The sequence below is a fragment of the Anguilla anguilla genome, chromosome 18 (genome assembly GCF_013347855.1).
Source record: "Anguilla anguilla isolate fAngAng1 chromosome 18, fAngAng1.pri, whole genome shotgun sequence".
Lineage (NCBI taxonomy): Eukaryota > Metazoa > Chordata > Actinopteri > Anguilliformes > Anguillidae > Anguilla > Anguilla anguilla.
Window position 1 is genome coordinate 15,824,332 of NC_049218.1, and position 26,051 is coordinate 15,850,382.

Consider the following 26,051-nt stretch of genomic DNA (forward strand, 5'->3'; position numbering starts at 1 on the left):
AGGTATCTCAATCAACCGTTCGAAGAAGACTTAGAGAGCAGCAATATAGAGGCTATACCACAAGATGCAAACCACTCATCAGTAGTAAGAATCGGAAGGCTAGATTACAATTTGCAAAGAAGTACAGAGATGAGCCACAAAAGTTCTGGAACAAAGTTTTATGGACTGATGAGACCAAGATTAACCTCTACCAAAGTGACTGAAAGGCCAAAGTGTGGAGAAAGAAGGGATCCAAAACATACAAGCTCATCTGAGAAGCACAGTGAAGGAAGTGTCATGGCTTGGGCTTGCATGGCTGCTTCTGGAGTGGGCTCACTAATCTTTATTGATGATGTAACTCATGATGGTAGCAGCAGGATGAATTCAGAAGTCTACAAAAACATTCTGTCTACCAACTTACGGAGAAATGCGTCCAAACTAATTGGGAGGAACTTCATCATGCAGCAAGACAATGACCCAAAACACACTGCCAACACAACAAAGGACTTCATTAGTGAGAAAAAGTGGAAGGTTTTAGACTGGCCAAGTCAATCACCAGACCTTAACCCAATTGAGCATGCATTTCACCTCCTGAAGAGGAGATTGAAAGGAAGAACCCTCCAAAACAAACATCAACTGAAAGGCTGCAGTAAAAGCCTGGAAAAGCATCACAAAAGAAGAATGCAACAGTTTGGTGATATCAATGGGTCGCAGGCTTGATGCAGTTATTGCAAGCAAGGGATATGCTACCAAATATTAAGTGTTATTTACTTTCATTTACTTAAATACTCTCTGTTCCAATACTTTTGCTCACCTAAAAATTGGGTGGTTTGATACCAAAAGGTGCTATGTTCTAAGTACTTTAACACATCTAGGTGTAAATACCAGGAAATAAAAGCTGAAATTCTGAACTCTTGTCTCATGTTCATTTTTTTTCTCAACCCCAAATGTATTGAATGTATTGCAAAAACAAAGGAATTGGCCTTGCTGTTCCAATACTTTTGGAGGGGGCTGTATATATGGTCATTTGTGTTTTAGTGTATGTTTTCACTTTTGTTTCCAATTGCATTTCTGTTGATCAGCGGGCTTTACAATGTTACGATGATTGAATTACAAGAATTTGAGGGTTCATGGCCTATAGAAAGAAAAAACACTAGAGTAATTCCAAGGCAGCTTGTAGAACAATTTTATGTTTCTTAAGGCTGCACATACAGACACATTTTGCATGTATACATTCATTCACAATTATAAAAATCAAATCTGTTTTTATATATGCTGGGACTTTTTTTGAGCATAGCAGTCTCAGATTGCATGCATCATAGGAAATATTTTCTACTGAACATACAATTCAACTTAATTATTAGTACTGAGGTAATATTCACATACATAATCATCAACTTCTTTATTTACTTGAAAAATAATTGCGTGCAAAAACTGTCAGGGCAAATGGAAAACATACACAAAATGAAACAAATATATAAACTTAGAAAATGAAATATCCCTTTAAGCTAAGGTATTATACAGTAGTTGTTGATGATCAAAGTTTTGTGAAATACCCACATAGATAAACCAATTTTTATTATTAAAGATATAATTGTATGACTGACGCATCAGCGGCAAGCATCACGTTTTTCATAATGAGGTGGATGAAGCCTGTCAAAGGATGAATGATAATTATCGGCTTTTAAATGGTATGAGCTGAATCTGTACATACCGTTCATTTGCATTTTAAGGTGGAATTTGTACAGGGATCAACTGATTACGTGTTGGTTGGATTGCGTGACTAAAAAGGCCATGACAAACAATACAACAGCCTGGCTACTTGTGCTCTCTGGTGAGGGTGAGTGGCATCTTGAAGGACCAGATCTCTGCAGGAATGAAGTACTTTAACATAGGCTGAAGTAGCATTAGCATTTATCAACAAATGACACTGACCTTGCCTTTTAAGCAAATGAGTGTACCATGCCAGGAAATACATCCCCACACCATTAGACTACCATCAAAACCCTTCACAGTTGGAACATTGCTTTAATTCCATCTTTTTCCTGCAGTTACCTATATCAAGTTTCAAAGGAAAAAAATAACAATATGTAAATGTAAAAAATGTCATACTAAATATTTGTTACCCTGGTAGGCACAGTTAAATACATACAGCAACACATTCATCCACTTCATACCCAAGATTCAAATAATAATAGCCCACATTCAAATAACATTGAAGTCACATTCCACTCAAGAAAGTATGACCAAATTATGACCATGTTCTCGAAACCCTCAACAAGACAAAATATTATTAAATTATTTTCCATTACATTGTTCAAGTGTTAGGAGATCAAAATATTATTAGCTGTGCTACTCTTAAAACTAAGGTTCTTTTTGTGTCTCCAATCACTACAGATTTTAAGAGTTCAGAAGTGTAGATCACAATTACAACTGGTGGATATCTATATGTTGAATGATTTTAATGCTGACTAGCTGTCTCTCAGTTGGTCCATGTCTGTCACCACCAGGCACTCCTTAAAATTTTCATAATTGGCATGTAATTGTTTGTACATTATGTTTCTGTCTAACCTGTTCCCTGCTTATCCAATGCATGCAGTGGCAGCCCTGTGGTTTTGGCAGCACTAAACACCATTTACTATCTACTGCCCCAAATAGCTCCAACACAAAACATGCCCACCACTTAAACTTGAACTGTATGGTCCAGGGAAAGTAGCAGCCCTAAATGAGTGCATAGTCTGGGTATCTTTCCAGCTCTGAATGCGTCCTGTTCGACAAAGCAGCCACTTCACCAAACGTGATGTACCATGCATGTTTAAGCACTTTGTCAATTACTAATAATGAATCTTAATGATATACACGGGCATCTTCATATACACGTGCCTGATTCACTTATTATTATTTGTGTGTGAGCACACACCCACAAATATTCTCAATCACAGCAATCAACCTCAAAAAAGGCACATCATGCTCAAACATTGTCATTTGTTGGTTCCCACATCATAATGGGTTTCCGTCCTTACAAACATTGTACCTTAACATAACCTTAACATAATACACAGAAATAACAGCCACACAATAAAGCTATTTACTGCTATCTGTATCCCCATCTCTTCCACAGCGGTAAGCTAGATAGAGCGAAGCATTGTGTAGTGGGGGTCAAGTAAAGTACATAGCAAGGGCTTTAATTCTACTGCCCTGGAGTGGTTCACCTATTAGCTTGCACTGTAACATTCATCCATCTATCCATCCATTATCTGTACCCGCTTATCCTGGGCAGGGTCACAGGGGTGCTGGAGCCTATCTCAGTGTGCATTGGGCGAGAGGCAGGAATACCCCCTGAACAGGCTGCCAATATATGGCAGAGCACACCATTCACTCACACACTCATACCTACGGGCAATTTAGAGTCTCCAGTTATCCTAGCTGCATGTCATTGAGGCTGTAGAAGGAAACTGGAGTACCCAGAGGTAACCCACGCAGACACGAGGAGAACATGCAAACTCCACACACTGTACCACCCTGTACTGTAACACACATAACTGAATTAGATTTATACATTTATCGCCATTAAGGCAGATCATTCCTTTCGCAAATCAGTGTGTAATGTAATTTTAAAAATTATCATTTACGTTCATACTTTTTCACTAGAATGTTTTTAAATAATCCCATTTTGGAGCAGACATGCTGAGGTTTGAGCTTCATTATTCATTGCATGAACCTGAGTTTCTAAAAGATATCTTTTAGTCTTTCAATCGACAATTGGCGGCACAGCTGGAATATCACTGCTCGCATTTTGTCTGGTGCAGACTGTGTACGTGAATTCCGTGCAGACTGCATACACACCAACATACCCTCGTCAGGCCGCATTTTGCGCTGCGAGTTTTATGTACGTAAATCGGGCCCGTTGTGACCTCCTGAAAGTTGACTGAAAACTGATGAAGCTGATAGCTGATAGTCCTTCTAGTACAAAAATAATAAAAAATGATAAAAAAACTCATGCATAAGGATTTCCCCTGAACTAATGGAAGTCATTCTGGTTTTTCGTTTCAGGGATATAGATAGCAGATAGTGTTTATTATAATTTTTCTAGGATATGTTAAGGGGTTGAGGAATAAACATGTAGTAAGTTTTGAAAACCTCCAAAGTGGAATTCAGGAGGGTGGCAACCTGTATGTGTCAGCTGCTGTCAGTCCACAGCTTCCATGTGCTGTCTGATTAAGATCAGCAATAAACTCTACCTTGAAGCTCAAACTTAAACATGAATCTTATATAGCTTAAAGCTATTTTGGCATAAAAAATGCTACCAGACTCTCAGTAATAGAGCTAAAACAAAATGTGTAACATTTATTACATGCAAAATTGACATTCATTTAAATACTATGAGTCTATTTACATAAGGAAGACAATAGTTTGTACTGAATATCTTGTATCAGTTTATAACCCATTGCTGTTGTTTATTAAATTATATTAAAAACATATTTTGACTTAACAAGGATGGGGTTCATTGTAACGATTCTGACTATGGGTTTGTGCCACTTTAAAAGTTAAAAAAGTAAAAACTAATTATTGCATCTTAAAAAGAAGCATGTATGTACATATATATGTATTCTTCAAAATGTATTGGTAAAACAAGTATTTTTTCAGGAAGCTACTTGTCATAAAAGGTTTTTTAATGCTTTGCTGGCTCCAGCTAGCTCGAGACAAAAACTTGACTGTTAATGAATTACGTACACATTCACAACTTAGCTAAATATAGTTCCTCTGGTAGCGGTAGATGGATATACACATACACTGCAGAGAAAGTATTTGGCTTCCTGATTTCCTCTATTTGTCACGCTGAATAATTTCAGATCTTTAGACAAAATGTAATATTAAACAAAGCTCATGTAAAAAAGTAGTTGCCCTCTTGAACTTAATTTATTAGCTGCAACAGCCGCAACCAACAGCTTCCTATAATTTGATATCACTTTTGCATCGCTGTGGAGGAATTTTAGTCCACTTTTCTTTACAGAACTTCTTTAATTCAAACAAATTGGTAAATTTTCGAGCATGAACTGCTTGTTTCAGGTCCTGCCACAGTATCTCTATTGGGTTCAAGTCAGGTGTTTGACTATCATTGTCCTGCTGCATAATCCAACTGCACTTCAGCCCAAGCTCATGGACAGATGACCGGACATTCTCCTTAAGAATTTTCTGGTACAAAGCAGAATTTGTGTTCCTTCACTAATGGCAAGTCACCCATGCCCCGAGGCAGCAAAGCATCCCCACACCATCACACTACTTCTGTTGGCTGTTGGCAGGGGTGTAGCACAAAATTCTGGGCCCTATACATAAGCAGTCTCAATGGGCCCCCTTCCTGTCTTGATCCATGTCTCTCATGCATCATTCCAGGCTTTTCGAGGGCCCTTCCCCCATTCGGGCCCTGGGTAATCAGTCCCACTTTTCCACCCACTACGACGCCCCTGGCTGTTGGTATGATGTTCTTACCGTGAAATGCTGTATGTGCTTTACACCGAAAATATGGGATCCGTGTCCTTCAGAAAGTTCCACTTTTGACTCATCTGTTTATAGAACATTATCCCAAAAGCCTTCTTTGTTTGATACCTTTTCATTTGGGAAGAGATTCGAATCCAGAAGTTCAGTTTTTTATGATCTGTATTGGGTTACATAGAAAGGTTGGAGTGCGAGTATATTTGAAAAAGCTACAGAAATATTTCACCCAAATAGGGTCAGAGCTATCGTTACTGTTCTGTCACAAACAAGTGTCAAACATTTGAAATCTTTTAATTTTGGGGAGAAATTACAATCCAAAATTTTGTTTTTTTTTAATTATTTGTATTCATTTATTAATTATTATAATTATTATTGTTATTATTATTATTTACAACAAACGTATACTTAAAGGTAACCACAGGTGTTACACCGGCAATTTCGAATGGGGAGCTGCGAATCGGGAGCCAACTTCATCTTTGTGAAATATGGGCAGTACGAGGGTTTGTATGGGGTGTGCATAATCATAGGAAGGACTCTAGCGTGTTTCTTGCGGCGCGAAAACTGCGCGTCACACATTCCGAGAGTAGTGATAATGACACCTTCTAGTAGTTTTCTGCAGTTGTTTGAGTTCTTCGAACGGCAACATGTATGATAAGGAGGAGACGCGTCACAGGTAGGTTATTTTGGTTTGGGTTATTGTGTTTTTTAGGTTATGTTTTACGTTCAATTGCTTCAAAAATCTAACACTGGGCGGATAAGTCCATTACTGAAAAACGGAAACTTGTATGGAAAAGATATGGCAAAGCCTATTTCCCTAACGCAAAGAAAACATATTTAGAAATGCGCGATTGGAATGCATTTAAGATATTCGCGTGTATGAAAATTGAAGAAAAAATATTTTTCATAAATATATACGTGAAACGTATTTCAAGAATGTATTTAGATTTATGTAAATGTATGTACAAATTTGACTCCAAAAATGAATTCGTACATACTTAAGTACCATCGAGGCTTGGTACTGCCGATTACATTAATGTCCCCGTCTGCATAAGTGTAACACCTGTTACATTTATGTCCCCTATGCGTTGCTATAACAAACAACGTGCTTGTTTGGTGTTTACAGAATGTCATCGAAAGACAAAACGAGAGGTAACCAGGTTACCTCTGGTAACCAGGGAGGTCATGGAGAGGATTTCAGATTTGGAGATTAGAGACAATAGCTAGTCCTGAAAAGTATCTACATGTGTCCTATTGGGAGACATTGGGCGTTTTAAATGGTTAATATATATTTTAAAAAATCATTGTATTTATCAATGTTTGACTTTTTTTAGTTTGTTCAGTTTTTAACATTAAATTTGTTCATCTAATTTGCTTGCTGTGTTGACATAGCCTCATATTCTGGATATTTCTAAAAAGCACACACCAGAGTGATCTGGATTCCACGAATCAAGGTGCTTAGCAAAGACTCTAGTGGTTGATTAGTAGAATCAGGTGTGGGCACCCACCCTGGCCCTTTCTGGATAAGGCTGGGGTCCCCAGCACTAAAACATGAAAAGCACTCAATTAAGAAAAAATAATGGCTTGATACATTCTGGGATTGCAGTGAGGTTGGAATGAAAACCAGCATACACAGTGGTCCAACAGGACCGAGTTTGAGAACCACTGAGAGAGTAATAAAAGATGACATTTCTCGTACTTGCCGAGTAAGTGGAACCTGCCAGTAATCATTCGAATTTACTGACAAATTTGGCTGCACCAACCTAGTTGACGCAGTCATCCTTGCGAAGAAATGGGTACGAGCTATGCTAAGTCACGTCATTGTTAAAATCTGTGCACAACATGTTCTGTGTTATTGGAATTAAAAGGCTTTGCAAGATTACTGTCAAGCATATATATATATATTTATTGCAGGATCCCTCTTTTCACGGTTATCTGAGGAAATGCGATTGAACAGTTGATGACAGTTTGAGTTTGGCATCCACGCCAATGTCATGCTCTATCCAATGTATACAGGTTGGCGTATCACCAAACATAGGATAGCTAATTGAAAGCGTATTCAGTCCTTTGGGACTCTGACAAGTGACCATTCAAAACTATCCAAATTACTGAGAACCTCTGAATTTTTTAAACATGCGACTGCCGTTCATCAGGGGTCCAGGTTCAGATTCAGGGTCAGGTTCAGGTTACTTTATTTGTGCCCATAGGTAGATTTGGTTTGCAGTAGACGAGTCATCCATCTTGACACACAATTTATAAACAACACAGACAGTATACAAACATAATAAAATTACTCAAGTTTCCAATCACTAAAAACCACTAAAACTAAAAGATAAAATAAATAAATAAAGATGAACGTTGCTTCTATATCATCTGTGCAATGTTGCAACGACTTGTTCATCTGAGTGATGGCTGCTGGAACAAAGCTATTTTTATACCGCTTTGTTCTGCACTTTGGGACTATAAACCTTCGTCCAGAAGGAAGAAGGGGTAATCGATTCCTCTTTTTCGTATGCTGCAGTGGCAGGAGAGATATGAGTGATATCTACAGGTAACTTTAGTATAGACACAACCAGAAGGATGTGCTTAGTAATATTTACCTAATAACATGGCATAACTGCTTAGACTTCCTACGCTGAGGAGTAGCTATCCGATAATTTTGATCGGATGCTTTGTTAACTATGATAAACGGACCTTGAAACTTGGCATGAAAAGTTCGAACCTACTATATGATAGATTGCAGCGCAAGGACATAGTCAACAGGCATGAAGTCACGATGCTCTTTAAACATCGTGATTGAATTGAAACGTTTGTATGACCCGTCTGTCATACAAATGCTTCAAATTTACTTCACGATTTATTCAAATTTACTTTGGCCATCGGGCCAGCAGCACAGAGTCGTTGTCTTAAGCAGTTTAGAAAGCCTGTGTAAAATTTTTACGTGGCTCAGCTCGCCATCCTGTAAAACAGCAAAAGGACCACATAGGTACTCCGTGGCCAAACACTATATAATTAGTGGACCGTGTGCTCTCCTGCACCACTTCCCCAGCTGCCAACATCAACCAGCTAGGTTGACACTTCCACTTTTATGCTCCAGGACGCACCAGGCCCAGGTGTGTCCAAATAGTGCTAACGATTCCCAGCCGCCACCTGCCAATATGCAAAACAGCAAGTTTGAGATAAGGACTTCCGTAAAATATTTTTTTATGGAACGTTTCAGGCAAAACGCCCTTCAGTGTGTCAAAAGCAGCACTTTTGTAAAAAAAAAAAGAAAGAAAACAACTTTGGTTGAAAAATAGCAGTTCTGCTACTTTTGACATGCTGAAGAAGGGCGTTTTGCCTGAAATGTTTGTGCGAAAATAAGGTATATAAAAATATTTTTTGGGACTGTGGTCCTTATCACATTCTTGTATAGCCTATTTAACGTTGGACCAGCACCCAAGTGTACATACTATTGAGTTGAGTGCTTATTTTTCAATATACAAGACAGACAAGACAGGTGTAGAAAACCACATACACAGAGACACACAGGTGGAGACAGGGCATCACAGGTGGCATAAAATACAGTTGTTTTGAATCTCATATCCCTGAAAATGTTATCTGTTGCAACAGATTTGCTTATTTCCTTAAAGTTGAATTTGTATAGTCTTAAAACAGCTGAATAAAGGAAATTGCAGAGAGGAAAACTCTGATGGTAGTATACGCGTTTGTGCCTAACAGCAGTTCAGCGTATTCGGCCTTCTTAGAGAAGGTGGGAAGAGTGCTGGAAAAGGTTGAACCTAGTGACTCCATTGTCCTACTGGGAGACTTAAACGCTCACAATGGCAATGACAGTGAAACTTGGAGGGGTATGATGGAGAGGAATGGCCTTTCCAATCTGAACCTGAGTGTTGGCATGTTGTTGGATTTCTGTGCTGGTCATTGTTTGTTGATAATAAATACTGTGTTCAAACACAAGAATGCTCAAAAAGAGCTTCTTCCGCATCATGGAGTCTGAATGGACCCTGTCGAAAAACCTCTATTGTGGTCCTGTCTTGTCGGCAACCCAAGAAACCGTAGGTGGACTGTGGGAGTGAGGGAAGCTGTCAAGCTGAAGGAGCTGGTTTTTGGGCCACGTTGGCAACTTCTGATTCATCAGACAGGGACTGGTAGGAAAAAAAAGACTGCTGCTGCAGTTGTAGAAGCAAAAGCTCAGGTATGGAAGGAGTTTGGAGAGGTCTTGAATGAGTTTCGGTCGACTTCAAAGCAGTTATAGAAAACCATTTGGCATCTCAGAAGGAGAATGCGGGACATTGTCCAGGCTGTTCTTAGCAAAGACAGTGAAACTCTGACCTCAACTAGGGACATTGACAGAAGGTGTAGGGTAATTCACTTTTAATAGTCCAGAAAACATGTCTAAGTTTTGAAGATGTGTTTTTAAGAACTTCCATTATTTTACAATAGCCGTCACATTTAATTCTGTAGGCAGGATATTGTTGAAATTGTTATATAGTCCTTTCATTTCGTAATTTTGGCAAAATAATGCATTTGATTGTATGATAGTCATATAGTCAAATATTCATTGTATCCCATGCATTGTTATGAAATATACATTTTAAAAATGTGGTTTAATAAAATAATTGTCACAACGATTCAACACAATAGAAATAAAATCAGTAGGCTAACTAAATGGGGGAAAGCCATTGTCTAGAGCAGTCATCTTACTTCGGCTAATCAAACGTTATATTGGCTGCTGGCTAGTTAGCTACCTCTAACCATTATGTTCTTTTTTTCTGGTTGTGTGCCATGGAGTTTGATTATCTTCGCCAGAGAGGTTGTGTAATGTCTGTTGTGACAGCTAATGGCCAGTTGTAATTGGAGGAAGAGTGGCCCCATAACCCATTCTCTAGCACCATCATCAGGCCAAACATATCTTGAAAAGTAATGAATGGATTGCAAAGACATTTGCTGTGCACATTCATGCAAGTGGAGATTGTTGTGCCTTGATGGTGGAGTTCTGCACTCTACTGAGTGCATTCTTTCTAGTTCTGTTTCTAGTTCTTTCTGTTCTGTGCTCACAAGCAGGATGACATTCATAAAAATTTAAATCTTTTTATAGTCTTTATAAATTTGCACCCAAGGAGGTACCAGAAAGACTGAGCAAAAGGTTGATTTAAATTGTTATTGTTTTTTTAAAAGATAAAAATATTAAGTTTAATATTTTAAAATATAAGTGTAAGCTTGTCCCCTGAACTAACCTTTGTCCACCTCTGATATTACGCATTAAAATTTTTTTTTTTTTAATGCATTTGAAAATCAATAAATTCAATTTACTTAATGTAATAATTGAAACCGGTATACAGAATAAAACCGTAATAAAAAGGATGTGACAATATCACGATTGGTGTCAGGTGTCTTTCTTATCTAGCATTTATTTAAGTCGTACTTCTTTTTGGTCAATTTAATTAGTTAATTATTTAAAAAATATTGAAAGGTTGAAATATGTGTGTGATTATTTATGATCTTTACCTGACAATGACACTTCTGTCGGACGTGTTTATGCTTTTAAGGCCCAGGGAGTTCTGGGACAGGGCCCAGGAAGTACCTGTTATCCAGGATGAACAGAAACCAAGGAAGTTCATAAGCTTCATCCATTTCATCACCTGCACATTTGTTGGGCTAATGGCTTTTGCACTGGCATTTTTTAGTAAGGTAAAACACCTTAACTTTGTATCCTCTTCATGCAGTTATTATATACTTTATAACTGAGCAATTTTGATATGTAAAACATGTAGTAAGCCTTTGTAGTAGTTTCTTTCATTATTTCCCTGCACAACACCATCTATGACCTTTGAAGCTAAATATAATGTTTTTTCTTGCAGTCTTCCCTTCTACTCCTGATAACAGCATCGAACACAGCCTCAAAAGCTGTGTCCACAAAGCCCTACGCACTTCTGTTTCTTGCCTGTTGCACAGTTGCTCCAAATGTTCTGGCATTGATTAAAAGCATTTGGAAAATGACATTTAAAGACTCAAAGACACCTTTGAAATTAACAATTTTATGGGTAAGTATATTGCCTTCAGAAAATGTAAATGCAAGGTCTATAAAAGCATTTGATCAATTCTAACATTTTGAAAATGTGTTAAATATGAAAAAGAAACGAAAAAAGATTTATATTGGCATTCAATTTTCTGACATAAATTGTCAGTGATTCATGCATTTCTTGTATTTTACAGGTGTTCTGCATTGAAACTCTTGTTGCTTTTGGGACCATGGTTCTCATCATTGTAGCAATGCCCCATTTCGACATTATCACCAACGTGATGATCCTGAACAGTGTGGGAATCCTGTCTGCCGTGCTTCAGCTGGCTGTTAATTTGGTTACAAGAGCGAGGAACAAGATCCTTTTCATTACCTCCATTACTGCATTCATCCTGATAACAGCTGGATATGTGCTGTTTGTACTGTTTTACATCCTAGAGGCAACAAATTCAAAGGACAAAAGCACAGAATTGATAAAATATATTGGCCTTGCCATAGCAGGGGGTATCTTGGTCTCCCTGAACTGGTGGGAGAACTACAGCAGCCTGTTGCAGACTAACTTCCTGGGAAACCTTGTGAAAGACATCAAGAGGTGCAGAAATATCATCAACATCATCGCTAGTGTTGTGAGAATTGGAGTCACAGCGATTGTGTTGGGGGCCTATGTCAAACTGCAGGGCCTAGAGTGGTCCTCTGTTCTGACAATCTCACAGGACTCAAGGACTGTGGTCCTGAGCCTCTTTGCCATCCAAGTACTCTCTAGTGCCCTCTGCCACTGGTTTGTGGTAGTGGCCTGCAAAATGCACGCAGTGCGGCGGAGCTTTGTCATTCCCATGTGGCTGGCTTCCCCTGCTGTTCTTCTGGCTTTTGTGCTCAGTTTTGGAATCCCTTTCCACAGTCTGGCCCAGCAACACACCCCAGGAAGTTACACTTTTGCCTTGTACTGCCAGAACTTCATCAGTGTCAACAACTCGGACGTCATTGCATTTAAGCAGCTGGCTTCTGATGTCACCTACTCGCTCTGTGCCCAGAATACCTTCCTAAATGGAGACACAAAAGGCTGGGCTCTGCTGGGAAGCTCTGTGCTCAGCTGGTGGCTTGGGCTGTTTCTCAGTACCATCTACATCTGGTTCCACCCATACCAGCGCATCGAGAGGACCAAGGACCTGTTTGTGCGCCGCCTGTATGAAGGGGCTTTCATTGACCAGTCCATGCTTCTCAATGCTCGCTTTGACATCCCCCAGAGGAAGAGGCAAACCAAGTGAGTACTAATCAGTATGATGATTTTAACATCATTCCACTGAGAGCACCAGTCACTGCAGGACAAAAGTGAATCATCTGAATCCTGTCTCTTCTGTAGGGAAAATGAACCTGTGACGGTCTTCCTGTGTGCCACAATGTGGCATGAGACCTACAGCGAAATGATGACTATACTCATCTCTTTGTTCAGGTAAGTCATGTGGTAACGACCCCTTGGAGGAGATTTCTGATTGTATCACTTTGGACTGCAATCACATTGATCAGTAAAAAAGGCTTAAAGTGAATTTTAAGATATGAAATGCCTTACGTATAGTTTATATATTATTAAATATATGGATAATTTAATATTTTGTAGTATATTTCACAAAGCATAAGTAAGTTTAGCAGCTGTTAATGTATTTGTTGGTTCCATATGCACATCAAAACCTGTACCCTCTCTCCCCCATTTTAAAGGCTGGACAAATTCAGACCCAGGAGAAACTCATATAGAGATGTGAGATTTGAGTACCACATTTTCTTTGATGATGCCTTCCTTGACAAGAAGGGCAGTAAACATCGCCATGTGAATGACTATGCAGAGATGCTGGTGGAGGTCATCCAGGAAGTCTACATGTAAGACCACCCCACCCATAGAGTCAAACTTCACATTTTCATCTTTGCTTAACTGTGAAACTGAGACAATGACACATTTTTGGGGCTTAAATGCATACTGTGTTTTTCCAGATGGTGAGAAGGTATAGAAGTCAGGGTTTTTAAGTTCTGAGATTCTGTGGTCATTGTAGTTATTTCTAGAGGAAATCCTAAAAATTTTATTTGTGCTGTTTTGGTTTGGGGTATGCACCATCAATATATTACTTTTGTATTGGTGATTGACATTCTTGCCATCCAAATAATGTGGTTGTGTTGAAACTTGTAAATAACACTGAATACTACAGTGCCATGAAAAAGTATGAGTACTTTATAATTTCCTTTATTATTGTATATTTGTCACACTGAATGGTTTCAGATCTTTGGGCAAAATGAAATAATAGGCAAAAGGAACCCTAGTAAACACAAAACAATTTAAAAATTATTATTTCAATGAAAAAAGATATCAAGCACCAATGTCACCCTTATGAAAAAATAATTGCCCTTTAAACTTTATTGGTTGCACCACCATTAGCAGCAATAACAGCAACACAACATTTCATATAATTTGATATCAGTCTTTCATATTGTTGTGGAGGAATTTCAGCTCGCTCTTCTTTGCAGAACTGCTTGAATTCGGACAGATTGGTAAGTTTTCAAACATTAACTGGTAATTTCAGGTCCTATCACAGCATCTCTATTGGGTTCAAGTCAGAACTTTGACTAGGCCACTTCAAAACTTCAATTTAGTTTCTTTTCAGTCATTCAGATGTGGACTTGCTTCTGTGTTGTGGAACATTGGGCCTAATTCACAAAACATGTGTACAATTACATTTGACCGTAAACTGTGTGTAAGAAGTTTCCAGGAATATTTTGGCATTCATCATTTTTTTCTTATTTGTATTTGTTCCTGGTTGTTTCCTTTTGCTAATGACATGAACACGATTGTGCATAAAATTTACAAACAGTCAGCATTCGTCATCTAATGCACCTGGGATATGCACAAAACAAAAGTCTGCACATGTGTCATGAATCCCATATTCGTTTTTTGTAGGAACATTTTAAAGAACAGAAGTAAGAATAATTTAAGAAGGGTTTTGTGAATGAGGCCCATTGTCTTCCTGCATAACCCAGTTAGCTTCAACTTCGTGGTTCCTTCACTAATGCCAGTTCATCCAGGTCCTGAGGCAGCAAAGCATCCCCGCACCATCGCACAACCACCACCATGTTTGAATATTGGTATGATATTCTTACTGTTCTGTATTTATTATTTAACCCTTATTTAAACAGGAAAAGCCAATTGAGATTGAAATCTGTTTTGCAAGGGGGGCCTGACATAAAACACAAAGTTACACAAGATAGTAGACAAAGGAGTTACAAAAATCAAATGGGGAATGAGACCATAGTGTAAGAGCAATTAAAAAGCTGAGCAGAGGTTAAACAGGAACATATTTCACTCACAAGGTCATGAATTACATGTTTAAAGTGAGCAATTGAATGTAATTTCTCAAGTTTTTTGATTTGAGTTTTCAAGATTTTTGAAGATTGTTCTAACTGTAAGGTGCAAAATATTTGAAACAGAACTTGGAGAAATCTTGGCAGGCCAGCCACTTCTGGGAAAATTCACTACTGTTCCCAATGTTCTCCATTTGGAGATAATGGCTCTCACTGTGGTTCGGTGGAGGCCCAGAGCCTTAGAAATGGCTTTGTAACCCTTTCCTGAGTGATATATTTCAACAAATTTTTTCTCATCTCTTCTGGAGTCTCCTTTGATTATAGCATGGAGTGCTTGTATAAACTTTGTGGTTACTATTTCACTCTGATGGTAAGGTTCAATATAAGTGAGGTTTAGATTCAACAGGGCTGCTTGAAATCAAGCCTGGCTGTGTTCAAGCTGAATGTAAATATCAATTAAATTAGGTTAATTGCTTGATTGAGTAACCAATTGAGCAATTACTTTATCACGTGGGTAATATGTATGTCTGATAACTTTTTTCATGAAAAAAACAAAATAATAATTTGAAAAATGTGCTGTGCTTTTACTCAGTTTCCCTTTGTCTAATATTATATTTTATCTAAAGATCTGAAACCATTCAGTGTGATAAATATGCAATGATAGAGGAAATAGAGATGGGGGGAAATACTTCTTCACTGCACTGTACATAATTACTCATCTCTGCAGGTAATACAATGATGTGTTGAACTGTTTGGAGACTTTTGGTGAAATGGCAGTTAACTGGTACATATAATTTCATGTGAATATTTTAAATTATAGGATTTTCAGTAATGAGGCCCCAAGTACCTTCAGAGAATCCAGATTAGATTCTGAGCATAAAATCATCAAAACCCCTTATGGTGGCCGCCTCCAGTATACGCTGCCCCATGGTAACATACTGAATATTCACTTCAAGGACAAGCAGCTGATCCGCCACAAAAAGCGATGGTCTCAGGTGAGGAACCCACTGAATGCCATGCCATAATTCCTCTCAACAGGCAAACAATGGGGGAGGAGGTTGAGGTCAGCCAGCTGGAAATAGGTGTGAATATTTTTAAATGCACTATTCCCTGCCATAACTGGAAACAGCAAAGCAATGGTGCACTGGTAGTGTAAAGACATTGTGTAGAATAATGGGACAAGATAAGACTGATCTCCTGTTGTAATATAAGAAAGTTATTCCGTTGTTTAAATAACCTCTATGTTATGTATGCTGTCATGAGTTTAATACAACATCATGACTGTGTGTAATTTCATCTCAGGGTAATCCACACCTGTTAAATGGGGTTCTGGCAGTGAGGAGATGCTCTTCTTCCAAAGCAATTGTATTTTAACCCTCTTGATGTAGACAGTTGTCCTTGCATTCACCCCAATTGTATTTTTAAATATCAAATTTTTGTTTGTTTTATTAGATTATGTACCTGTACTTCCTGCTAGGCTGGAAACTGAACAGGAAGTATATCCTGATGTTTCAGAATGGAGAAGAAAAAAACATTCTGGAGGAGCAATTGAAGGTAAAAACATTAACTATCATACAGCTGCTTGTACATGTTGAAAAACTTAGTTTTGGGTGTTATATTTGGGTGTCCAAGCACTGCACTGAAACCCTATTGCTTTTATTAGGATTTATTTTTTTCTGCCGAGGCTTACCAAAACTCGCTGGGTTTGCCTGTCCGAGGCTTATCAAACTTGTTGGGCTTGTTTAGATGGCCAAATTCTTGGATCTTGTACAACAGTGGTTCAAATCAAATAAAATCAACTTTATATTTATTTTGTAGTTTTATTACAGCAAGAGATTGACTGCAATACAAACTAGCATATATGTGTTTGAGAACCACTGATGTACAATATGCAGATTAGATGCTTGGTGACACTATGAAGCATATGACTAGCACTATGCGAATCTCTGACATTCACAAGGTTAGCCCCCATGCCATAAGGTTAGAGTCAAGCGTAAGGCCACACATGGACCCATAAAGTGGGACCCAAACTCATGGACCAAAAAAGTGCTGGTGGATAAATGTCCTCTCATTTTTATTATTCTAAAATGCCCCCTCCAAAAACAGACCAATGTGCACAAAATTAGGTATGCAGAGTCTATAGTCCAATCTTTGTAAATTGTATATTTGATGTATTGAAATATGGCCAGATAAGCCAAATCCATTTTGGATTAGTTTTACTTATCTGTTACTTTTCTGCTAAACTGATTGGGTGATACTTATAAAAGTGCCATTTGGCCATTTTGTGGTTCAACAATAGTTTATTGAAAATAGCATCTTTTTGTACTAACATAACTGCACCATTTGTTGTTTCATTAAAAATTACATTGGACAGGCGTGGTCCATAATCTCAATTTAAACGTATATACTTAAAGTTGGTACATGTCATTATGGATTCTATATGTTCACAAAGTTAGTTGTGTTGCTTGGGCCTCAGGTATTGCTGCTCGTAGCTCTATTTGTGTGTGTTTATGTCTGTTTTAGAAGGAGAAGGAGAACACCTACATTCTGGCTCTGGATGGAGACACTGATTTCCAGCCTTCAGCTGTGATGCTTCTGGTGGATCGCCTCAGGCTGTACCCTGAGGTCGGAGCGGCCTGTGGCAGGATTCATCCCACAGGCACTGGTAAGACCCTGGTAAAATGTTTCAGAATCACACTAGTACTATTCAATGATGTTTCTAAGCTACCATTAACCTTAGCATGAATTCTATATTGTTGTGTATTCCATACTGTATGGTAATGTAAGTGTCCACAAGGTGGAGCTGTGTTTTTAATACTGAGATCATGAAATTTAATTAAATTAATTTGTAACTCAAGACATCAGTTATTTAAATTTTTTGTAGGATTTTTTGGAACAACATAGTCAGATCTGAAATTTGAGGTGCCTAGTTTAAAGTTGATGGTTCCTGTCCACTAATAATGGTTAATAGTATTTTGAATACATTTGCATTAAATGAAGCATGCTGACATCATTAACTTGTTTAATTGGTTGAATGCAATTTAAGAATTTGATGCTTTTAGAGTTTCTGCTGAGCTTTATTAACTGTGAAAGAAAATAGTCAAGCACTCATTTACAGGTGATTCCTTATGAAATGGCTGTAGATAAAAGGTACAGAAATAAAACACAATAAAAAACATTTCAATGTGATCTTGATGGCATTTAAAGCACCGGTATTGGCAAAAAACCCTGGGGACATCAATCACTGTTGCACACAGGGGCCCATTGCATAGGACCAGCAGCTTCAGTAAACAATAAGGTTAAGGTTATTTGGTTACGTCCTTCCACAGGGCCCATGGTGTGGTATCAGAAGTTTGAGTATGCTGTGGGGCACTGGATGCAGAAGGCAGCAGAACATGTGTTTGGCTGTGTGCTCTGCAGTCCTGGCTGTTTCAGCCTGTTCCGGGCGGCTGCACTCATGGACGATAATGTGATGAAGAGATACACCACTGTTGCAACAGAAGCCCGCCACTATGTGCAGTATGACCAAGGTACAACTTTTTTAATTTGTTGCAAGCTATTGTAAATGACCTGCCATTTTTACCAATAAATGATTAGTTTATGATTGGTTTTGAAAATGCAATGTGAATGTGAGGCAGGCACTTATTCAGTAAGACTTAAAGACTTCAGTGTTTGTAAATGAGGGCCATATGACTAGTCATAGTTCCAAAAAGAGGAATTTTACACTGTGGCATGGCTTGTGTCCACTGCCAAAGTTCCACCATTATGCCTATGAGAACCAGTTATGAGTTGCATCCATTTCTTCTTTAACTCTGGCATTAAGATTTCATATGTTGAATCTCAGGTATATGAATACAGCTATCAGCAGACATTCTAAAACTTGGGTGTTTCCTCTGAACATTCTAAAATAATCTTTTCAGTTGATTTAAAAAAAATCTGCGCTGGCTATCACTGTAAATTGTGAACTCATTAACTAATAGATTTTTCATGGGTTGATTAAAAGAGGTTACTGGCTGTGAGCTTGTCAACTAATTGAGTTTGTGTGGTCGTCATTATAAAGGGGAGGACCGCTGGCTGTGCACCCTCATGTTGCAGCAGGGTTGGAGGGTCGAGTACAATGCAGCATCTGACTCCTACACCAACGCCCCTCAGGAATTCAAGGAGTTCTACAACCAGAGGCGGCGCTGGGGGCCATCAACCCTGGCCAACACTGTGGACCTGCTGGCAACAGGAACCCTGACGGCACAGAAAAACAAATCTATATCCAGACTATACATTCTCTACCAGATCGTAAATATGGCCTCTTCCATCCTAGGCCCAGCCACTGTTTGCTTGCTGATTGCAGGTGAGAATTAGTCATAACAAAAAATGTTACATTTGTATACTGGCACCATCATTTAATATGTTAATTTTACCGATTGTTGAACTTAGTATTTCATTATAACAGGAAAAGTGTCTTGCTTTCATGAGAAAAGTTTCTTGTTTTAACAAGATACTATAGCGGAAGATATTTTGTCACTGTGTCAGCAATGCACTGCTATATCACACTGGGTCAATTGCACTGTGCTTAGCTGGAGTTTAAAACTCTTGACCACAGAGCTACATTACAACTAGAACTGCTTGTGCTTATTTTGCAGATATGGATAGCTGTTCTGTGGTCTAGTGGTGGTGTAAACAAGAGGTTTAAACCCCAGCTAAGAAACAATTGACCCACACTATTTTTGAAGGAAAAAGTAGCACCTTTATTTAATAACATAAAAAACAAATGTTGACTGAATCTAAGCCAGAGTTTGACTGAGGTAAGAACAGGTTATGACTGAATCTAGGCTTGAGTGGAATTATAATTGAAGGTAATGGTAGAATTATAACAGTGTGTTTCTCTAATCAGGGGCATCAGGAGTATTTATTATGTTTTAAGGACTAATTTAATCAGCTGTGATTTATTTTTTATTTCTTCGTTTTTCAGTTTGTGTCCCAACGGCAGAGGTGGAGAAAATGGTTCAGTCTTAAATGTCTGTTTTTATGCTTTTTTTCAGGGAGCTTCAAATTTGTGTTCAACATGTCTTCCAATGCTAGTCTGATTCTGGCAATCATCCCACCTGCAATATACCTGTTCCTGTGCTTCAAGCTAAAATCTGATACCCAAATCACCATCGCTGCTGTTATGAGTGTGTTTTACGCTTTCCTCATGTCAGCGACACTGTTATCAATCATTGGTAGGTAGCATATCGTAAGACATTTCACTCAGTATTTGATGTTTTTTATTTTCCCCTTTTAAAAATACCCTTTCACAAAAGTAGAGAATCTGCAGTTTAACTGTATGTGAATTATATGATTACAAATATAAAATTGTGGCGTACTGAACAAAATCAAGAAAAAAAAAAAGTCTTTGTCTCAAACTTTATGGAGCTCACTGTATCTTGCAGTGGCACCACTTGCAGAAATACCAAATTGAATAGGCTTGATTTAAATCACATGCCTGTCTCCTTTCTAGTTCTTTTATGGTTATGTGGTCTCGCCTCTTTGACTCTGGTCAATGTTGTCAGGAGCATGAAAACTTTATGCAGATCCTTTGCATGGAGTTTGCATGTTATGGTACTCCAGTTTTGTCCCGCAGTGCAAAGACAGGTTAAGCTCCAAGGCTCACTTGCAAGAGAGTTGTCAAGCTCTAACCTGTGACTAACCTGGTTTGATAAAGGTAAAATAAACCTGGAGGCCAAATTAATGTAAATAATAGAAAATTTACCTTTCAATTTCACAAAACAGACCAAGCCACCTAACTATATTTTACCAGGCCATATCTTTCAGCACAGCTCTACTTACTCTTATTTCATTTAACTTTAGAACTAGGAAATAGGTCTTTGTGAAATGTAAGAAAGAAATGGCACACAGATGGAACATGAGAAATTACAGCCCATTAGACCCAACCATGGCTGAGAAAACTTGCTTTTAACACACAAATGTCCATACCTTTCTATTAAGGATGTTACTGTGCACTTACAATCCACTAAATTCTTATATACTGTTTTCTAAATATTATGTTATGCACCTCTTCATGTGAAGGCGAATTGGTAATACAGAAGACTTTCCTGACCCCCAGCGGGATTTTCTTCATCGGGATTGTGTTGCTGTACCTCACCACGGCCCTGCTGCACCCTAAGGAATGCCACTTAGTGGTCTACGGCGTTGTTTACGCCCTCACCATTCCGAGTGGGTACCTGTTGCTAGCCATCTACTCCATTGTCAACATGAACAACGTGTCTTGGGGCACCCGCGAGACCGCCGGCCCGGGCAAGGACGGGCCCGACCCGAAAGATCAGAAGAATGTGAAGTTTGAGAAGAAGTGCAAGTGCTGCTGCTGGAATGTTCAGTTCCAGGTACACGGAGATGAGAAAGTGGTGGTCAGCCCAGGGCCCACAGAGGCCCCCATTACCACAGAACCAACGATTGAGAACCATCCTGATCAGGAGGAATGGAAGGTTGCTCGCAGGTAAACACATATTATTTATGCATGTGAGAGTGTGAGTGTGTATGTTTAGAAGAGTGTTACAGCTCCATTAACACCCAGTTCCTGTGCTGTGGGATGTATGGGTGTATCAGGAGTACAAACGCTTCAATTGCAGTACTTCTTATCCAGGTTGAATTGCGACAGCTGCCCATGCTTAACTCATTCAAATCCATATAAAATTAACTGTATGAACTTTAGCTAGAATGCTAACATTAGCTTTCACACATTAGCTTGTGTGACTGTGCCAGTGTGTACAACAAATCCCAGATAAATTTGAAAGATTTCTTCATTATCTTTTTTTACCACAATAATGTATATTTTAGATTTTTATTTATATTTTATATACATTGCATGTACATATATGGAAAACTTTATTAAAATGTATTATATATGTATTGCCCCTAGGGAAGAAGAATCCTCTGAAATATGTAAGTACTATCTGTACCATAACTAACACCACTGAACTGTCCTTACACAAACCAGCTCTGCTCTGTCATGTAACATCTTTTTTTAAATGAATACATTATGTATTTTATTATTTCTGTTTTTTTTCATCAATTAAATTGTAATTTGACAGGCTGGATAACACGGCTGAGACAGAAGTCGAGTGAGCTGGTCCTGGAAGAGGACACACTTGATCACGTGAGTCTGGCTTTCTTTTTTGCGCCAAAAATACACTTGCTTGCTTGGGAAAACATTTTGACATGTGAATTATATCACTGATCTTATACTGAAATCAGTTTTGTTTCTTGGTTTTCCAGGATGAAGAACAATTCTGGATACAACTCCAAGAGCAATATTTAAAGCCTTTGTATGAAGACAAGAAAAAGCAGATGCAAATTGCAGATGATCTCAGAGACCTCAGAAATAAGGTATATCCAAACATATACAAGTGAGCTGTATTACTAACAAAATTATGCACGCACACAACAATGTTATTATGCGATAGCATGCAGATAAATTAATCTTAAATAAAAATTGGTTATTAAAATTAAATATTAATTATTTGGTCTTTTACCATTTGCAAAGTTGCATTTTTTGTTTGAAATTTCGGATTTGACATTACAGCAAATCAGCTTCAGCTTGCATTTCTTCCCTTTCTGAACAAAAACAAGGGGCCTCATTCACAAAATTTTAACTTAAATTATTCTTATTTTTCTTCTTAAAAATGTTCCTGCAAAAATACAATGTGGGATTCATGACACATGTGCAGACCTTTGTTTTTGTGCATATCCCAGATGTATGAGATGATGAATGCAGACTGTAGATTTTATGTGCTATCCTGTTCATATGATTAGCATAGGGGGACAGCCGTTAACAAATACAGATAAGAAACAAAAGATGAATGCCAACATATTCTTGGAATATTCTTGTTCTTACACACTGTTCATGATCATTGTGACTATAATGCATTTTGTTCACTAATAGCCTTCTCCATAGTTTGGAATTTGCACTAATATATGTAAAAGTATTTACATCCATACTGGGTGATCCATGTAGGAATTACAGTCATTTTTATACATAGTCCCTCCATTTTAGGGGAGCAAAAGCAATTGGACAAGTGGCTACTCAGCTGACTCTTGGGCAGCTGTGTCTTTTAGCATCATTAGTTTATGCATGAGAAAGCTAACAAAAGGTCTTGAGATCATTCTAGGCATGGAATATGTGTTTGGAGTCTGTTGCTGTTGTAAGTGATAATGTGACTGCTAACAGTGGCAGCAGGATGAATCCTGAAGTGCACAGAAACATCTTATCTGCACCAAAGAAAATGCCTCAAAACACTTTGGATGGCACTTGACCTTGCAGCAGAACGATGACCCAAAACATACTAGTAAAACAACCAAGAAGTTTTTCAGGGCCAAAAAGTAGAATGTTCTTGGCTTGCCTATCAGTCACCCATCCTGAATGAAACTGAACATGGGTTTACTTGCTGAAGACAATGGTGAAGACAAAATGCCCCAGAAAGTGAAGATGGCTGCAGGACAGGCCTGGTTGAGCATCATTAGGAAAGACACCCAGAGTCTGGTGATGTCTATGGATTGAAGTCACCTGCAGTCATCAAAGGATTTGCAACCAAATACTTAATATGGTGACTTTATTTCAGATTATGCTAATTTGTCCAATTACATTTGCACTGCTATAATGGCGGGACTATATATAAAAGGCCTGTAATTCCTTCATGGATCACTAGATATGGATGGAAATACCTTAAAGCTGAGAGTCTGCACTTTATCCTCAAATTACAAAAATTGTGTTGCTGTCCAAATACGTACTGACCGCACTGTGACACTGTTAAATGCAAAGATATTGTGACAGTGACAAAATCTTTGCTGTTTTGGCTCTGCACTCCAGCACCTTGGATTATATATATTTATTTTTATTTTCCCCCAGGCAGCTTTTGTCATCTTCATCTGCAATGCTCTGTGGCTTGTAGTTACATTTTTTCTGCAAGAGATTGGTGCAGCAGTCTCCATCGAAATCCCCAAGACGCTACCCAATGGCACAATAGTACCCAGAGACAAAATTTACATTGACCCAATTGGCTTCATGTTTCTCCTTAGCTTTGCATCCCTTCTGGTCATACAGTTTTTTGGGATGATTTGGCACAGGTAATTATATCTTTACACAAGCATCTATCCTTAACAGGATAGTTTAATCTCTATGTTAAGTTATTGATCATTCATTAAGTATTTGAGAATAGTTTAATATATAATACTTTCAAAATGTGAATATTTTAAAATATTTGTTTTGATATTTATTTTAAATACATTTTTATGGGATCAGTATTGGATAATAAAAACAATATGTTTTAAAGGAACACATATATTTGAACAATTCAAGTATTTGGAAAAGTTTTGGTATTCATAAGTAAAACATGAAACATTTAGTTTTTTGGTGCAGTTTTAGTTTCAGCAGTACTGAATAATAAAAATGGAGGTTTACATTTTCCATAATTTCTGTACAGTTTGGAAATCAGACTTGCTTTTAGATAAAAAACAGACCTGTTTATAGATCAGTTAGATGCATTTGCTCTGTCCACAATGTCTGAGGTGGATCTTTTTATTCTTTTTCAGAATCCAGACACTAATTCACTTCATAGCCTACAGTGGGACCCAAGCTAAACCTGTTAACATAGAAAACAAATGGCTATTGGAGGAAATCAATGACATGGTATGAATTGTATGATTTTATTTCATTTGGATGGAATCATAAAAGTAATTAATCAAGCCTTGATCCTATGACTGAGAATAATATAAAAAAAACTAATTTATGTAACCTGTCTTTGCACAGTCATTAATATTTAACACTTTTGTTTTCTACAGAATTTCCTCTAAGAAATTATGATTTCAGCAATGCTGATGAAATCCAAAAAAGATTCACCTGCAAGTTTTTAATCTGGGGAGACGATGGTGATGGAAACTGGGTTTGTAAATTGTAACAGTGAAATGAGTTTTATTGATAGTCAAATTTGTGAACAAATTTAATACGGTTGTTATTTACATTGTATGCTTGATCTCCTCTTGTCTGTAGTCTTGTCAGTCTTTCTTTTAACTATTGTGTTTTTTCTTTCTTCCCTTACTCATTTTTTGTATCTTGAATGTTTTCATATATTTGCACTTTGCTGTTAGACGTGCTACATACTATATATCAAAACTGGATAAAGATGTCTGATGAAGTCTTAACAATCAATAAAAATGAATTGTTTCTGATACTGTTATAAAAACTGAAAACTCATTGTCAGTCTGGAATACTCAATACTTTTTAATTTTGTATGATAGTTATTGTATTATATAATCTATTGATAATGTCGGTCAGAGTGACTGACAAGCTACAACTGCAAGATAAAACAAGTATTTGTTTTGTGTTTTTCTGTATGTGTTGTGTAATTTTTTATCATCTGTATTGTGGGGAAAAGCAGCTTTATTTTCAAATGCATGTAAATGGACAGTAAATTATTCTCAAATGTAAGTAATAATATTAACAGTTTATTCGCTGCTGTGCATTTATTTGTTTGAAGTACAAGTTGAAGTTTGAAGTCGAGCCAGAGGGTGGTGCTGTCTCACTTTGCCAAGTCTTTACGAGCAATAAAAGTCCGTTCTTCCTGACACAGGTCTTGTTCATAAAAACTCGTTGTCAGACAAGAATACTCAATGAAAAGCTCAAACTGCTTTTCTTTGTGTTGTTAAATGATAGTTATGAAGTATGTAATCTATTGATAATATATATCAGAATATCTGACTAAACCTGTGTTTAACCTAAATGCAAAATAAAAGAACATTATTTATACTATTGTGTTGTATACAATGCTGCGTACTGTGTATTTTATAATATTCTGTTTTAGCTATATTGCGGGGGAAAGCAGCTTTATTTTTGAATTTACTGTATGTGAATGGACATTAAAGTATTATCAAATCTAAATAATATGTGGAAGTTTAATATGAGAATACATTTTGCGCTGACTTTACAGCTTAGTGAAAAGAGAAAGAAGAGAAAAACAGTGTCCTTTAGATGAACTTTAGATTAACTGTGGAGTATGTGACAAAAGGCATTTATAAATTGTGTTTTGTAAAGTGCATCTGCTCATCTATGCAAAACAACCACCATGATGGTTTCTGAAAAACCCAGAAGGAAGTGATGATTATCATGTGGTGGTAAAAATAACGTAGAAAGACTGCTTTTAAACAATAATTGAGTATGGAATGCAAT

The 26,051-nt window shown here is 37.7% G+C and overlaps 1 protein-coding gene across 1 annotated transcript; it reads left to right on the forward strand.

The window, feature by feature from the left end:
* Positions 1-6,000: 6,000 nt before the first annotated feature.
* LOC118217711 (chitin synthase chs-2-like) lies at positions 6,001-25,763 on the forward strand. The gene is made up of 19 exons (XM_035399690.1): positions 6,001-6,148; positions 11,022-11,163; positions 11,334-11,516; positions 11,689-12,755; positions 12,855-12,944; positions 13,208-13,366; positions 15,657-15,831; positions 16,289-16,390; positions 17,360-17,501; positions 18,166-18,366; positions 18,897-19,181; positions 19,873-20,052; positions 20,900-21,326; positions 21,750-21,772; positions 21,922-21,986; positions 22,106-22,216; positions 23,736-23,953; positions 24,419-24,515; positions 24,668-25,763. The coding sequence occupies exons 1-19, from the start codon at positions 6,120-6,122 to the stop codon at positions 24,677-24,679; spliced, it is 3,708 nt and encodes a 1,235-aa protein (XP_035255581.1). The 5' UTR covers positions 6,001-6,119; the 3' UTR covers positions 24,680-25,763.
* The last annotated feature ends 288 nt before the right edge of the window (positions 25,764-26,051 follow it).